Source organism: Eucyclogobius newberryi, unplaced genomic scaffold (assembly GCF_026437365.1).
Source record: "Eucyclogobius newberryi isolate DKJ021-1_F unplaced genomic scaffold, fEucNew1.0.hap1 SCAF_9, whole genome shotgun sequence".
NCBI lineage: Eukaryota > Metazoa > Chordata > Actinopteri > Gobiiformes > Gobiidae > Eucyclogobius > Eucyclogobius newberryi.
The window spans coordinates 32,055,915-32,070,548 of NW_027316532.1; the positions used below are offsets into that span (position 1 = coordinate 32,055,915).

A 14,634-nucleotide genomic window follows, 5' to 3' on the forward strand; every position below is an offset into this window, starting at 1 on the left:
AGTTTGGTTCACGCAAACAGATGCTGCTGGTTGTTGTTCATGATCAGCCAACTCTGGTGCAAAGTGGATGAGACCTAACACTGGGTAATAAAACTAGAGAGAAATGTATTCTGTTGCCGTGGCAATTGTGGTGGCCATCTTGTGATTGTAAAATTATTTGATGAAAACATTTGTGGTCCTAATGATGCAGGGAACTCGACCTGTCTCTGCCAGGACATCTCTCTATGAGTATGAAAATAAGCATTCCCCCTAAAATTATTACACTGGTCTATATTTTATGTAGAATAACATGTAGAATACATTTTTGTGTCAATGGTGGTGACCACTTGGCCCTCTTTTGGTTGATTTGCACCTAGGTCCATGTTCCTCATCCCACTTATATAGAGCATGTTCCACTTTTCCTTTTTATACATGGGGAAATTTCATTGGTGCAACGCAGGTAGATACAGAGGTAGATACAGAAGAACAGAACAGATCACTTATAGGAAGTCTGAAAAACACTTTCAGTAGAAGATCTCCTATAAATAAATAAAAACTCCCATAGACAAATGAATAAATAAATACATAAATACCATTGCATGTGATCACGACAGTAATTGCACATGAATATGTGTCACGACAGCACATAGATTGCACATGAATTTCATAGTAATTGCACATGAATTGCACATGAATTCCAACAGCAATTGCACATATGACAGAATTGCACATGGTTAGGTCAGTATTGCGAGTGTTCAGTACTAACAGTTTTTGTTATAAAGTCTGACAGCAGCAGGAAGGAAAGACCTACGGAACCTTTCCTTCACACATCGAGGGTGGATCAGTCTCTCACTGAAGCTGCTCTCCAGAGCGGAGAGAGTGTCCTGCAGGGGGTGACACTCATGGTCCAGCATAGATGTGAATCTAGCCAGGACCCTCCTGTCCCCCACCTCCTGCACCGAGTCCAGAGCACAGCCCAGGACGGAGCTGGACTTCTTGATGACTCTGTCCAGCCTCTTCCTCTCCCTCTCTGTGATGCTGCTGCTCCAGCAAGCCACACCATACAGGAGGGCTGATGCCACCACAGAGTCGTAGAAGGTCTTCAGGAGTGGCCCTGTCACTCCAAAAGACCTGAGTCTCCTCAGGAGGTAGAGCTTCCTGTACAGTGTGTCTGTGTTATGAGTCCAGTCCAGTTTGTGGTTCAGATGAACACCCAGGTACTTGTATGAGTCCACTCTCTCAATGTCCCGTCCCTGGATGTTCACTGGTGAGGGGGCAGTGGGGTGGCGTCTGCGGAAATCCACCACCATCTCCTTGGTCTTCCCCGCGTTGATGAGGAGGTGGTTCCGCTGACACCAGTCCACAAAGTCCTGCGCCAGTCCTCTGTACTCCGTGTCATCGTCGTCCGTGATGAGTCCGATGATGGCAGAGTCGTCAGAGAACTTCTGCAGGACACAGCTGTCCGTGTCATGTCTGAAGTCTGCAGTGTAAAGGGTGAAGAGAAAGGGCGCGAGGACAGTGCCCTGGGGCGCCCCCACACTGCAGGTCCGAGTGTCAGACACACAGTTCCGGGCTCTCACAAACTGGGGTCGGTCTGTGAGGTAGTCCAGGATCCACTCTGCCAGGTCATACTCCACACCAGCCGTCTCCAGCTTGTCCCTCAGGAGCAGCGGCTGGATGGTGTTGAAGGCGCTGGAAAGATCGAAGAACAGAATCCTCACAGAGCTGCCAGGCTTTTCCAGGTGAGAGAGAGAGCGGTGCAGCAGGGAGATGACGGCGTCCTCCACTCCGATGCCAGACCGATATGCAAACTGCAGCGGGTCCATGGCTGAGCTCACGGTGGAGCGGAGGTGGTCCAGGACTAGCCGCTCCAGTGTCTTCATCAGGTGGGACGTGAGAGCCACTGGCCTGAAGCTGTTGAGGTCTTTGGGGCGCGGTGTCTTAGGCACAGGTACCAGACAGGAGGTCTTCCAGACCTGTGGTACCACCCTCAGCTTCAGGCTCATGTTGAAGACATGCTCCATAACTCCACACAGTTCATCTGCGCAGGACTTAAGGAGCCTGGGGCTGATGCCATCAGGTCCTGCTGCCTTCCTCACTTTAATCCTCTTCAGCTCACTCCTCTCCTGTGCTGCTGTGACAGTCAGTGGTTGGCAGGGGGACCGTGTGCTGGGGGATGGGTGAGTCCAGGCGAAGTGGGGAGCTGATGGTCCGGGGCAGATAAGCGAAGAGGAACAGATGCAGGGCATTGTCCAGCTGTGGAAGAGGGAGCATGCAGCTGTGCAGGGGGAGGGGCGGGTGACCGATCAAACCTCAAGAAGTGAGCATTTAAATCATTCACCCACTGTAGATCCCCCTCTGTCTGGGCAGGGGGGATTTTGAAGCCCGAGATGGTTTTCAGGCTCCTCCACACTCCCTGAATGTTCTTTTGCTGCAGCTGCTCCTCCATCCTCCTCTTGTAGCCGGCCTCAGCCTGCCTGATCTTCCTCCTCAGCTCCTTCTGCACAGTCCTCAGCTCCTCCTTGTTCCCTGACCTGAAGGCTCTCTTCTTCTCCTTCAGCAGAGCCTTCAGTTCACGGTTGATCCATGGCTTGTTGTTTGGAAAACACCGCACCGTCCGGGAGGGAACAATGTTCTCAAAACAGAAGTTGATGTAGTCCGTGATGCACTCTGTGATGGTGTTGATGTCCTCCCCATGTGGGTCATAAAGCTCAGTCCAGACAGTGGTGCTGAAGCACCAAATGAGAAATCTTCTGAGTCCATCCCTCCCATTGACTGTATATAGAGTATATGGATTATACATATTTACATATGCAGGTTATGGTCCCTCCATGTCCCACCAAAACCTACAATATGGACATAACCACAGATTATTACCCTGATTACTTCACGCCACTTATAAGATTTTATATTGCCAGAAATTATTTTCCCCAATATTTTCCCAATAGTATGGGAGAACATGGACATTAGATAAATTACAAGTACAAAATAGTCAACATATTTAAGATAATATTGTAATTGCAAAGTTCATTAGTTTTTGAGTAGATTTTACAGTCGAAAAATGGCCACCGGAAATGTGTGTTGGTAACTACGTCGATTCCACCTTTAGCTTTATTAAAGCGCATTATGAGCGCATCCAATCAACTGCCATAAAAAACTTGGCGGGAGAGAAAGAGGCGTGGTTTTATAGTGATTACCCAATCAGAGCGTCCATGTCTCAAAACGCGGAAGCACATGTGGAGCGTAGTGCTGCTGTTGTGGTTAATTCTGTCATGCACAGAAATAAACACTTAATTTGGTCTATTTTTTACGTAGTACTTTGTTGAGACGGCCTTTCTGGTCAATGGCAGCTACGTTAGCATCGCCCGTGGCCCCCGCGGAGCTCGAAGTGGAGCGGTGCGGGACTGAGGAGGAGACCCGCGGCGCCGAGGCAGAGGAAGAGGGCAGCCCGCCTCAGCCTGGGCCCGTGTCGGCCTCAAGCCACAGCCGCCTGTCCAAACTGCCTCTGGCCCGCATCAAGGCGCTCATGAAGACCGACCCAGACGTGTCTCTGGCCAGCCAGGAGTCCGTGTTCATCATCGCGAAGGCCACGGTAATAATGACCATGTAGTAACTGTGATTAGCACTTCCTTTTGAGTTAAAATGTTATGATAGCGCATGTGAGGACGACTAGTGGACCACCTTAGATCAGGTTTTGGGTTTGTGTTTACAAAAATAAATCTGGTCATCAAAAACACCGGGTGTACGTGTCAGTTGTATTTATTTATTTATTTATTTATTTAACAGGGACAATGCAATCATGCATAGTTACACAACAAAACTTGTAGCCGATGTGATGTATACAAAGTTTATAGCCAGTGCTAATTTTCCACTCCCGTCCCGGCTTGGGCATTTCTACACCCCCCACAGATATAAAAGGCATTAGAAATTTAAATTTAATGTATAGTATTTGGAATCATTGAAATTTGTAAAGGAATTATTTAAATCATTAACATTTGCTCTTTCATTTTGTCTTTGTTACATTCATTTTTGAACTAATAACTACAGAAAACATAATTGATGGTCATGTAAACACACACGCATGCATCCCATGAACTCTTGAGTTCCTCTTCTCCACCAGTTGGGGTCTCCACTGTCTGAAGTAACCAAACTGAGCACTAGTTTATATGAGTCAGATGTCATTATGAATGGGGAACAAATCTAATGTTCAGATTTAATTTCTAGATCACATACCTTTTTTTTTTCTTTTTTAATCCAGGAGTTGTTTGTTGAGATGATTGCCAAAGATGCCATGGTTTATGCCCAACAAGGAAAGCGTAAAACTTTACAGAGAAAAGACTTAGGTAAGTTTTTCCAATGTGCACACGTTTTGCTCCTTACGCAATTTTCAGTTTGCCATCCATGAACTATTCTCTTTTCTTTTTAGACAATGCAATAGAGGCCATAGATGAGTTTGCATTTCTTGAAGGTAAGTTTTGCCTTTTTTTTTTTTATCACAAATCAATTATTAGGATAATTTGATTTTATTCACTCCTATTATACATTTTGACAACATATTGGCACATTTTTGACTTAAAGGACACATATTTAGATACATTTACTTTTTGGAGCTTTTAACTATGTTTTAACAAAACAGACCTTGAGAAGCATTTAGCTTCATTCATGCTAGTTTGATGAATCTTGCTTAGAAAATCCTCTCCCCTCCAAGAGTCACTGTTGTGAATCTCCTCAATTAATTCCGTTGTCTCAATCTGTGACGTGGCTCTGAGAATCTGACTCTGTGAATTTGTCCCATCCAATCACGATCAATACAACTGCATGCTGAGACCTGGAAGTGAGAGGCAGCTTGAAATGCGCCGAAATCATGGATCCATGTTTATCTTAAACTGTGTGTAATTTCCACTGCTGCCAGTAGATGGTGGCAAAACTCTGCTATTCATGGGGGAAAAGTAGTGACCCAAATGTTATTATTTTTTGTTGTTTTTTTCCCCCTTTTTTATTTCTAAAACATGAGATGCCAAACATGAGATACAAACTCAAGGTCATGTTCAAAGGCAAATAACGATACAAATAATGCTTAATATTTGTCCTTTAACCTTGACATATTCATGTGAAGTGGGAGGTTAAAGCTTATATAACTGCAATCATATGTTTGTAGTTTTCACCTTGGCTCCTTGTAAATACATTCTTGTAATGTTTTGCAGGTACGTTAGACTAAGCACCATCAAAAGTATACGCCAGCAGTCAAGATTTATTTTTCTGTGGATGCAAAACTGAAATGTTTACCAAAACGATTATCTTTTTAATTTTTATGGCAAATTGTACATGTTTGTAAATATTTGTTTGGTACTGAATTACTGTACAAGTTAATAAATTTAAGTTTTTTTATCGATTTGTTTGTTTCATGCTCAAAATTATGACTTAAGTAAACACCGCTGTCCAAGGTCCTGATTCTAGGGTTTTCAGTAGTTGCAAATATAGACGCCTAATTAACACTAAAGGTACCATATGTGACTAAGACTAAAGTTACTGTAGTACCTCATCCCTCTGAGCTCTCCTATCCTCTATCCTTTACACTTTCATGTAGATAGATCTAGAGCCTCAATAGGTTATAGCAATTATTAACAGTAACAATATTTTCTACTGCAATGTAAACAAGGCTGCTCTGCAATAAATATTATGTTCTGTAAAGATTTATAAAGACTTCATTTAATTTTCTAGTTAGTGGTGTAAAATACAACTGGAGTGAATTGTACAACCCCTGCTTAGTCTGCCTGAGACTTTACCACTGCTACAGTTACTTTTGACCCCAAGTACCAGGAGGAAAACATGAGTACCACCAGCTTTACAGGCTAAAATAAGACTATACATTTGCTCCTGTAGTTCTGACCAAGAACTTGACCAAACTTTGAAAATATGGACAAATTTGGTTCTAAATTAAGAATGAAATAGTAGAACTGTAGAACAGTGCTTCTCAACCAGCGGTACAGGGATGGATGGATGGATTGATTGATTGATTGATTGATTTCTGATGTAAACGAAAGGTGGAATTGGAACAGTATTTGAATATAAACTGTTCTTTGTTGTATTTTACAGCCTTAATGTTTTTGTTCAATAATTATTGCAAAAACCTTTTTATTTTGTAATGACTACAGAAACACAAGGACCGTATAAGGCAGTACACACATTAAAATGCAAATAAAACAGGATGCTCCAGAACTGTTTGCCTCACTTGAAAGCGGATTTCTCTCGTTTATGTGTTCTGCTCTACCTGGCACGGACCACGTTCTCTCGATAAGTTTTAGGATTTGGTTTCTCACTCCAGGCACATTCAGGACCCCTGAGCTTTTGCCGCGTGGATTTATAAATAAATGTTTGAGAGAGTTTGGTCTGATTTTCTGGGTGTAGTGTTTCAGTGCCTAATGAAACGGAATGGTGAGAAGCACAGATGTTCAGGTCCAGAACAGAGCCAGTCAACTCCCTGCAGAGGAATGCCCCATTGGCACAAGGTACAAGCAGTCCTCAAAACGAATAAAATCTAATAACGTGCCAGACGAGAGGGCATGTTTTATTTCCAGAGTCAATGAAGACATGGCATTAGGAAATCCCATGCAACGGGGAACCAAGACTTCTCCCTGAATCACTTGGCCTGAGCATGAGCAGTAAATCTGGGAGTGGTTGGATTCGGTCTTATTTTCATTCCTAATTGACTGCTAAGACAATCTATGACTTTTAAGTTTGGAAGAATTACAAACAACATAATATACAGACGTTTCAAACATAACACATACATTTCACACTAAACATGTGGATTTATTCATGTAGAAGTATTTAATTAATGTCACCTCTATTTATTTTCCATACGTTTGCAAATTACCACAGTCAGAGCCACTTATAAGTTTAGTAGAATAATAAAACTCAAGTATATTCTACAATTCTATGAATGGTTAGATTTAACTCTGATTTAATGCTTACTTATGTACATTTTATTGCATATTATTCTCCAGCACTTTGCATTGCAACAATGGAATTTTCTCATTAAAACAAACGGAAAAGAGAGGGTTATTTTATTTTGACTGCCTGGTTCTCAGTGGAGAACCACAAAATTGCATGTTATGAAGGAATTCTGTTGGAAAAAATGTTCACAACTCCATGTCAAAGTGTACACTATTCACAAGGAAAGTCCAACTGTTGAAACTGTGGTTGCCAGGACGCAAACCACTATCTGGTGTTCTGGGAATGTCTTGTTGTCCATACATATTGGACTGAGATTAAAAAGCACTCCAGACTGTTTTCGACATTGTCGTCCCACTTGATTTCATGTATGTACCTGGGCCTTAAAACTCCAGCCATGGACACAATAAATCAATACCTCTGGAACATACAGTACATACATATTCTTTGCCACTGGGGGACAGACCATTACAAAAAATGCACAAAATGCACCATCAACCAAGGACTGGATCTAAATTATGACATATTCAAAAAAGGGAAATACATTTTTTTTGACAGACTCAAGAGGGGGCATTTTGTTAGACATGACATGCCATAACTTTCTGTTTATTATAATTTGTTTATGGATGCCTATGGTTTACTTTCTGTGTCATATTTGTCATAAAAAAAAATAATAATAATTTATTGTGGGACATTGAAAGTTTATATATATACCTTTGATTACCATAGCTTGTTTTCTTTGATCTGATTGGACAAATCACTTATAATCCTCTGGTTGGGGTCACAGGGTCACATGTCTCTAGACCACAGTCATTCTCCCACTATATTTGCCTTTCATTAGTTCCACAACTCTTTGCTGTAACAGGTGTTTTGATCAAAGATTTGTTAATGAGAGTGTACATCTTGACACTAAGGATTTAATCAGACAGAGATATTCAGAAAATGTATCTGACTGGAGCGGACGGTAGTCATGAGGAAGGTATGTTTTTGCAGCTGAGATTCCGACCTGATTCTTGGGTCAAATTCTTGAACAGTAACTCCGCCTCCCACACACAGACATGCATGTTGTCTTTCCATGTGTCTTCAGGGCATTACAGTGTTAGAGTTTATATCGTGATAAAATGTATGGCAATTTAAAAAGCCTTTTGCTTTGTTGTATTGTTTTATGCCATTATAAATTAAGCAGTGCAACTTGGTTTGACTTCACATACATATGTTCTGCAATTATGTGGTTAAAAGTATCTCTGCTCTTTTATTTTCTTATCAGGGGAAATGACTCATTTAACATGAGTTGATCATTTACAAGCACAAAGAGGCAGCAATTAATTCTATCTTCAAAAACATCCAGATGATTGTTACATTTCCAATGAGAAAATAATGTAAGTAAATAAGAGAGGCTTGCACCAGATCTTGTTGGTTCACTAAACTACATGTGTTAAATTATTTGTCCAGTTGAAAAATAAATCTATTCAACTTCCCATACATCATTTACCTACGGTTCAGTCTCAAATTGAACGTAATCATAAAAAATGACTCTTGCCTCAGACTGGGTTTGATTTCCCATCCTGGTGTTGCAGCAGATGAGAAACAGGATTGTGAAACACACAAAGCTTGGCATTTCAAGTGAAAACTGCAAAAAGATGGAAATATGTGAGAAGTGAGATGTGTGAGAAGAATGAACAAGATAATGAGGGAGGGAGTTAAGTTGAGATCCAGTGAAATGGATCAACAAAGGGAGGGGAGGGTGCGACGGTGAGACGGAGCAGAGTGAGATGGGCAGGGAGGTATAAAGAGGCAGCCATAGAGGGAGAGGTGGCACACAGCTCTGTCCTCGGTGCCAGACTAAACCATGCTCGCGCTGCAGATGTGGACTCTCCTTGCCCTGGCGCTCTTCCTCCTCACATCTGTACAAGGTATGACTCTCTGCTCCTCTTTATGTGCGCACACTCTGCAGGTGAGCTGTGCAGCCGTGCAAAGACAGACAGGGCTAGCAGCAGGGAGACAGGCATGGATGTAAACACAGGGATGGTGCCTCACTCCGCTTTATAACACATTACAGATGATATGCATGTAAAACAGACAGCACAAAGCAGCTCAGTCTTTCTAGTACATGTATTGTTCTGCCTGCTTGCACCACACTTTAAAGTGTTTACACAAATGCTGTGATAACATGCCAACATGGCACACCCACTCCTCACTCTTCCTCTTCTCTCACTTTCTCTGGCATGGCACTGAGCTTGTGACACACTATGTAATATGTGTGTCCATTTAACGGGGAATACAATTTTGGAGTGAAGCTCACATTCCAGTGACTTAAAATTCATCTATTATGTGCAGTAGGGTTTAACTTTATATTCTGCCAGAACAGATCAGATACGATATTTCATTTGTTGATACACAGTTGTTAATCCTGCACAGTTCCCATTTAAACTCTCTGGATTAACATACATTGTCCAGGGTCTGCTCTAATTGGTTGGTCAGGTGTTCCAATGTAGCTCATGTTTCTGCTTGAATCCATTCCATATTTGAATCTTGTGTGTTGTATCCAGCCAAAAAGATTTACAAGCTGCTGAACCCTTTGTGCAAGACCCAGGCCTAAATAAATGTAGAAGCATCAACTGTAAAATCAAAATCAAATCAATATGAAGCTCACAACATGAGGGGGCAGCTGATTGATCAGACCTAAGACTGTGTCAAGAAACCAGATATAAAACCTATGTGAACCGCAAACAAATGATACTGAGGGTTGTTTTTTTCAGGTAACGGTGTGCAGATGCAGAGGGATGTGCAGTGCTGCATGTTGTACTCCCAGGGCAAGGTGCGGACCAAAGACGTGCTGCGGTTCGAGGTGCAGACGGAGGGGCCAGACTGCAGCATACAAGCCATCATGCAAGTATTCCAAGTATCCACTCCTGGAGCTTCAGAGCTGTACGGCCATCTGCAGGCATGGAAACTATGCCTCTCTCGTTACATGAGGCGAAGGGCAGAGCCACGGCCGACAGGCATTGTCATCTTTCCAGGTCATGTTGTTACGGCGGGGCTCCAAACTGTAATTTGCCAGGGAAGTAAGAAAGCAAATATGTGGGAATAACAAGTCATCTGAAAGTACCTTATGAGCCAGCTGAGCCCCGCCATGCACAGCCCTGTCAGGCTGAACAGCAGGGTTTAGTTAAGCAAACCATTGTGCACTGACATACCTATTGTTTTCAGCAGCCCAGGGAAATCTGATGTAGCTGGGGAATGCATGCTTTTTATGTGGCCAAGTTAACAACATCAAATAGTTGTGGATCTAGGGATTCTTTCTATTTGAACACATTTGGGAGTTGCTTGTTTTGGAATCAAGTGTGTAAAATATAACTTTTCTCTTTTGGTGTTTAATTTCCACCATCTATTTGTTTTGTTTGTAGTCTCTACACAAAGAAGGCGGTGAAATGTGCTGATCCAAGAGACCGAAAAGTGAAGAGGCTGCTCAGAAAACTGATCCTGAGACAGAGGACCAAAGCCCATCGAACCATGTGGCTCCTCCCCCATGACAACCTGCCTGTCATGACAGAGGTAAACAACAGTGCACTTACATAAGAAACGTCATCAGCCATCATCAAGTATTGACTTTGTGGAAGTTTTACTAGCATATTCATAATTGTATTATCTAGTGGCTCAATCAAAAAGCATGTTGAAATAGAAGTTATTGAAGCTAAGGTCAAGCTGTGGTCGCTTCATATGATCTAATACCAACATCACAATAATGACAGTTATTAGATCAATGGCTTGACAGATGTTTATTTTTAATCTACATTTGTTTCTACTGCCTACCTTTCTTTCTTAATATTGTTTTGTTCGTAGCCATTTCGTTGCTCAAATAGCATCCCTGCCTTGTTATAGGACAAGAAACATAACTGGGCCGGTCTCAATGTGGAGTGAAGGAACAAAAAGTGGACCTATATAGTCATAAGTAAGTCCAAATTCCACACTTTTTAAACACTCACACATCCTTTTATATTCCTCACACAATCCTTTTTTCCCCAGGCCAAGTAAACTGTCAGCGGCTCGTCACTCTTACCCAGTGGGCTTTGGCTGACCCTTCAGTTGTATTGTGTCAATCTACTCTCTCCATCTCCTCGGGATCAGACCTGGGCAGCAATAGCCTATTTAAAATGCTTTACATATTTATACATGGACTGCGCTTTATTTCTAAAACGTGTGGCTGTACCTGGATCACGTTAGAGTGATGTAAGATAAGTTGATTTGATGCATACTGTTATTTGCCAGAGTCTTTCTGGAAGTGACTGTTATATTGGATCTGTACTAATCTGATTCATTGTGATTGACAACATATTTTATGTCAGTAATGTGTAAGGACAACGTACACAGTGTTTTGGAGATCTTCGGTCTCTGTAATGATTTGCACCTATTTTTGTACAATCTTCCTTTAGTTTAGGCTGATATATGACTGTTCAGTGGGTGACAATGGACAATAGTCTTCACCTGCTTCTCTGAGTTTCTCTCTAAACTGACTGTTTGTACAATACACATCTGCAAAGCATTTTAATCATACAGCCCTCATCTCAGGCTTCTACAGATTTCAACATTACAATAGTCAGAGAATAAACTATGCCAAAGTTTAAATAATCAGATTCACAATATGATCTGGCTTTTCAACCCAAGAGGGCTCAAATGTTGTTGTACTGGCAAGACTGCAATGTCTGTTACTCCTGTATCGGAAGTGAACTCTTTTATAAATTAATCTGAACAAGTGCTGCCTCGTGTTATGCTGTCCATGTAGCAGTGATATTTCATAAACAATATGCACTGTATAAAGTAAGTGCAGTGTCTGGTAAATAATGTTCTCCACTAGAGGTAGCCACAAACACAAGAATGTAATTTAAATTCCTGAGACATTTATTTGTCCAATTTTAAATCTTCCATCCAACACTCAAATATAACATAAACATGTTAAGTTAAATGATTGATAACTCACAGAATAGTTACTACGCCATCCCAGGCAACAACAAAAACATGATTTTTTTTTTTTTAAATTGCATATTTAGACCACCATTTAGATACCTTTTCACAATTTACAAAAGAACAACATTCACAGCAGCGGTGGGCAAAAAATAAAATCTAAACTTTAAAAATAAAAAGTCATCACAAGAATAAATATTCTGCCACAGTATAATCATGCTATGGTAAAAACAAATCCAAAGCACTAAGAACAACAAAGAAAAAATAAGAATAATAAATAATTAAACCAATATTTCTATGAACAAATAAACTGGCATTAAAGACCTTAACCTCCTTAACAGTCAATACATTCATATAGTACAGCCACTTTATGCAGACAAACGTAACTAAGAAAACAATGATCAAAATTGAAATAATGGATCCAATATTGTATTTACACTGATATGTTCAACAGTGTACTCCCAGTAGGGCTCTACTGGTCTACAGTGCTAAAGAGGTAGTCAACACTGACTGAACTTAATCAGGTCCTAAATGTTGTTGAGATACAAACTACACCATCTTCAAAAGCCAGCTGATTTTTCATTGCACAAACGTTCAAATGAGTACTGTTATGGCAGGAAATTACTCTTGAACGGTATCATTGCTTACTAGAGTACTAAGTAATTCATTCCAGCAACAAAAAAACTTCTAAAAAAACACAGCATTTAGATATAATAAGGCAGCCACCTGCATGTCCTTTGACATGTGAAGACAACATTGTGAAAAGCCATATAAAATTAATAATATGCATATAAATAAAAACAATACTTAGGTTATTTGAACGACTTCACAGACAATACTCGAATGTGTTTATTGAACATCTAAGATATGTGATTCTTGCTATGGCAGTGACGTAGCTTGTTTTAATTTTAAGTTTGGTGCAGTCCTCACATGGGGGTCTCACTGTTGTGGTGGTTCACTATGTCATTCTCCTGGCAGATGAGCTGGTAGGGCTTCTCATTCACTTCAATCACAGAGTTGCGCACATCAGGAGCCTGATTCTGCAACTCGTCTCGGGACAGATGCTCCACGATCCCGGCGCCCAGAGAGTCTCCCAGCACATTTGTGGTAGTACGCAGCCGGTCCCTGTTGGTGACATCAGAGCAATGAGATTCAAAAAATTCTGCGTAATAATCAGGATTTGTTTTGAAAGTAAAAGCCAGGTCCTAACAGACGCTTTCTGCTGATGTGGCCATGCATTATGCATTAGTAACCTTTGTAGAGGCGGGACCTGTGCTCTCTGAAGCTTCACACTGACATTTAGCTTGAACCAATCCCCTTACAGTTGACATTTAGTGGGAACTCACAAGAACCAATCCACAGCGATGATCAGTGTTATGTCCTCCGTGGGCAGTCCCACCGATGTCAATACGATCACCATGGTAACCAGGCCAGCCTGGGGGATGCCTGCTGCTCCGATGCTGGCAGCAGTCGCAGTGATACTGAGTGGGCGGAGGCAGAGTGAAGGCATTTAATAAACTGCATTAACGTCCTATACTTATACTGTATACTAACAACCATATTTGTTTGTTACTATCAAAACCACACACAGTCAACATATTTTGTATTTGTATTTATTTTATATTCACATTACCTGATGGTGAGGATCTGTCCAAAGTTTAGATCCATGTCATTGACTTGGGCAATAAAAATGGCGGCCACCGCTTCATACAGGGCGGTCCCATCCATGTTGATGGTGGCCCCAACAGGAAGCACAAACCGTGTCACTCGTTTGTCCACGTGGTTGTTCTCCTCCAGACACCGGAAAGTGATGGGCAAAGTGGCAGAGCTGCAGCATGGACACAATTATACTTTATAACACAGAATGACTTTGTGCAGCACGCCGTTTCTTGGATTGAAGTTTCACCTGGAGGACGTCCCGAGCGCTGTTATGAGAGCCTGAAGCAGGCCCCCGATGAAGCTGTAGGGGTTTCTCCGGGTTACCACAAAGAAGAGCAGTGGCAATACAAACAGGCCGTGGATGAGCAGACCTATAATGACAGATACAGTGTACATGCCCAGCTGCCCGCCCACCTCAGCCAGATTCTTCATCTCCACAATCTTTCCAGCAATTAGAAACATGATGCCCACCGGAGCATACCTGCAGTGGGGTCAAATTAGTGCATTAAAAACTTCTCTTCCTGAATTATTTGAGGGGGAGTTGGCTAGACAGAAAATATTTGAAAAGCACTACATAAATATGACTCCGCACTGTTTTCAAAAATACTTGACCATGTACAGCTTGAGTAGTAAGTTTAATGGCTCACTTTCTTTTCAATCGCTGTTTGCAGTCATTGTCAAATTTTACATCATTTTTATTCATTTAAGGTTAAGGTATAGGGGCCCACTTTATTAATTTGATTCTATAGCGTGTTTAAAGCAGCGCCATTACTGTGAAAATGCACATAATCACAAAACAAGTCCTGCTTCACTGACCAGATGATAATAGCCACCAGCCTCATGATTGCCTCGTTCAAGCAGTTGAAGAAGTCTCGCAGCGCCTGACCCTGCTCCTTCATGCTCCCGATGACCAGACCGAAACACACGGAGAAGACCACCAGCCCCAGAGCATTCACCCCCCCAGAGAAGCCGGACACAGGCACCGTCTCCTCCACGGTCTCCTGCTCATACACAAACCAAACCTCTCAGTGATACAGGGCAGTGTGATGTTATTTTAGAAGCAGTGGATTACTTATCACC

General features: G+C 41.8%; 4 protein-coding genes across 4 annotated transcripts in view; 3 read left to right on the forward strand and 1 right to left on the reverse strand.

Moving 5' to 3' along the window:
• fam32a (family with sequence similarity 32 member A) overlaps positions 1-14,634 on the forward strand; it is a 139,984-nt gene that overhangs the window by 1,781 nt on the left and 123,569 nt on the right. The window lies entirely within an intron of this gene.
• Positions 3,190-5,366, forward strand: pole4 (polymerase (DNA-directed), epsilon 4, accessory subunit). Its single transcript, XM_072438467.1, has 4 exons — positions 3,190-3,571; positions 4,238-4,322; positions 4,406-4,447; positions 5,184-5,366. The coding sequence occupies exons 1-4, from the start codon at positions 3,323-3,325 to the stop codon at positions 5,195-5,197; spliced, it is 390 nt and encodes a 129-aa protein (XP_072294568.1). The 5' UTR covers positions 3,190-3,322; the 3' UTR covers positions 5,198-5,366.
• Positions 8,689-11,687, forward strand: ccl44 (chemokine (C-C motif) ligand 44). Its single transcript, XM_072438017.1, has 5 exons — positions 8,689-8,846; positions 9,693-9,822; positions 10,341-10,488; positions 10,816-10,885; positions 10,960-11,687. The coding sequence occupies exons 1-4, from the start codon at positions 8,783-8,785 to the stop codon at positions 10,852-10,854; spliced, it is 381 nt and encodes a 126-aa protein (XP_072294118.1). The 5' UTR covers positions 8,689-8,782; the 3' UTR covers positions 10,855-10,885; positions 10,960-11,687.
• The window catches only part of slc1a6 (solute carrier family 1 member 6), a 6,879-nt gene continuing 4,810 nt past the window's right edge, over positions 12,566-14,634 (reverse strand). Inside the window, exons 6-11 of the mRNA XM_072438007.1 lie at position 14,634; positions 14,371-14,555; positions 13,802-14,035; positions 13,529-13,723; positions 13,242-13,376; positions 12,566-13,020 (exon numbers count right to left, since the gene is read on the reverse strand). The exon at position 14,634 is cut by the window's right edge and continues 128 nt beyond it. Of these exons, the coding sequence (XP_072294108.1) occupies positions 12,822-13,020; positions 13,242-13,376; positions 13,529-13,723; positions 13,802-14,035; positions 14,371-14,555; position 14,634 (949 nt within the window). The 3' untranslated portion in view covers positions 12,566-12,821. The remainder of the gene's footprint in view (positions 13,021-13,241; positions 13,377-13,528; positions 13,724-13,801; positions 14,036-14,370; positions 14,556-14,633) is intronic.

Bases quoted from the DNA above. Each gene is read 5' to 3' on its own strand.
- pole4 (XM_072438467.1), top strand. From the start codon at position 3,323: ATGGCAGCTACGTTAGCATCGCCCGTGGCCCCCGCGGAGCTCGAAGTG. The intron at 3,572-4,237 runs GTAATAATGACC...TTTTTAATCCAG, and splicing joins TCATCATCGCGAAGGCCACG to GAGTTGTTTGTTGAGATGAT. The intron at 4,323-4,405 runs GTAAGTTTTTCC...TTTTCTTTTTAG, and splicing joins TTTACAGAGAAAAGACTTAG to ACAATGCAATAGAGGCCATA.
- ccl44 (XM_072438017.1), top strand. From the start codon at position 8,783: ATGCTCGCGCTGCAGATGTGGACTCTCCTTGCCCTGGCGCTCTTCCTC. The intron at 8,847-9,692 runs GTATGACTCTCT...TGTTTTTTTCAG, and splicing joins CCTCCTCACATCTGTACAAG to GTAACGGTGTGCAGATGCAG. The intron at 9,823-10,340 runs GCAAGTATTCCA...TTTTGTTTGTAG, and splicing joins TGCAGCATACAAGCCATCAT to TCTCTACACAAAGAAGGCGG.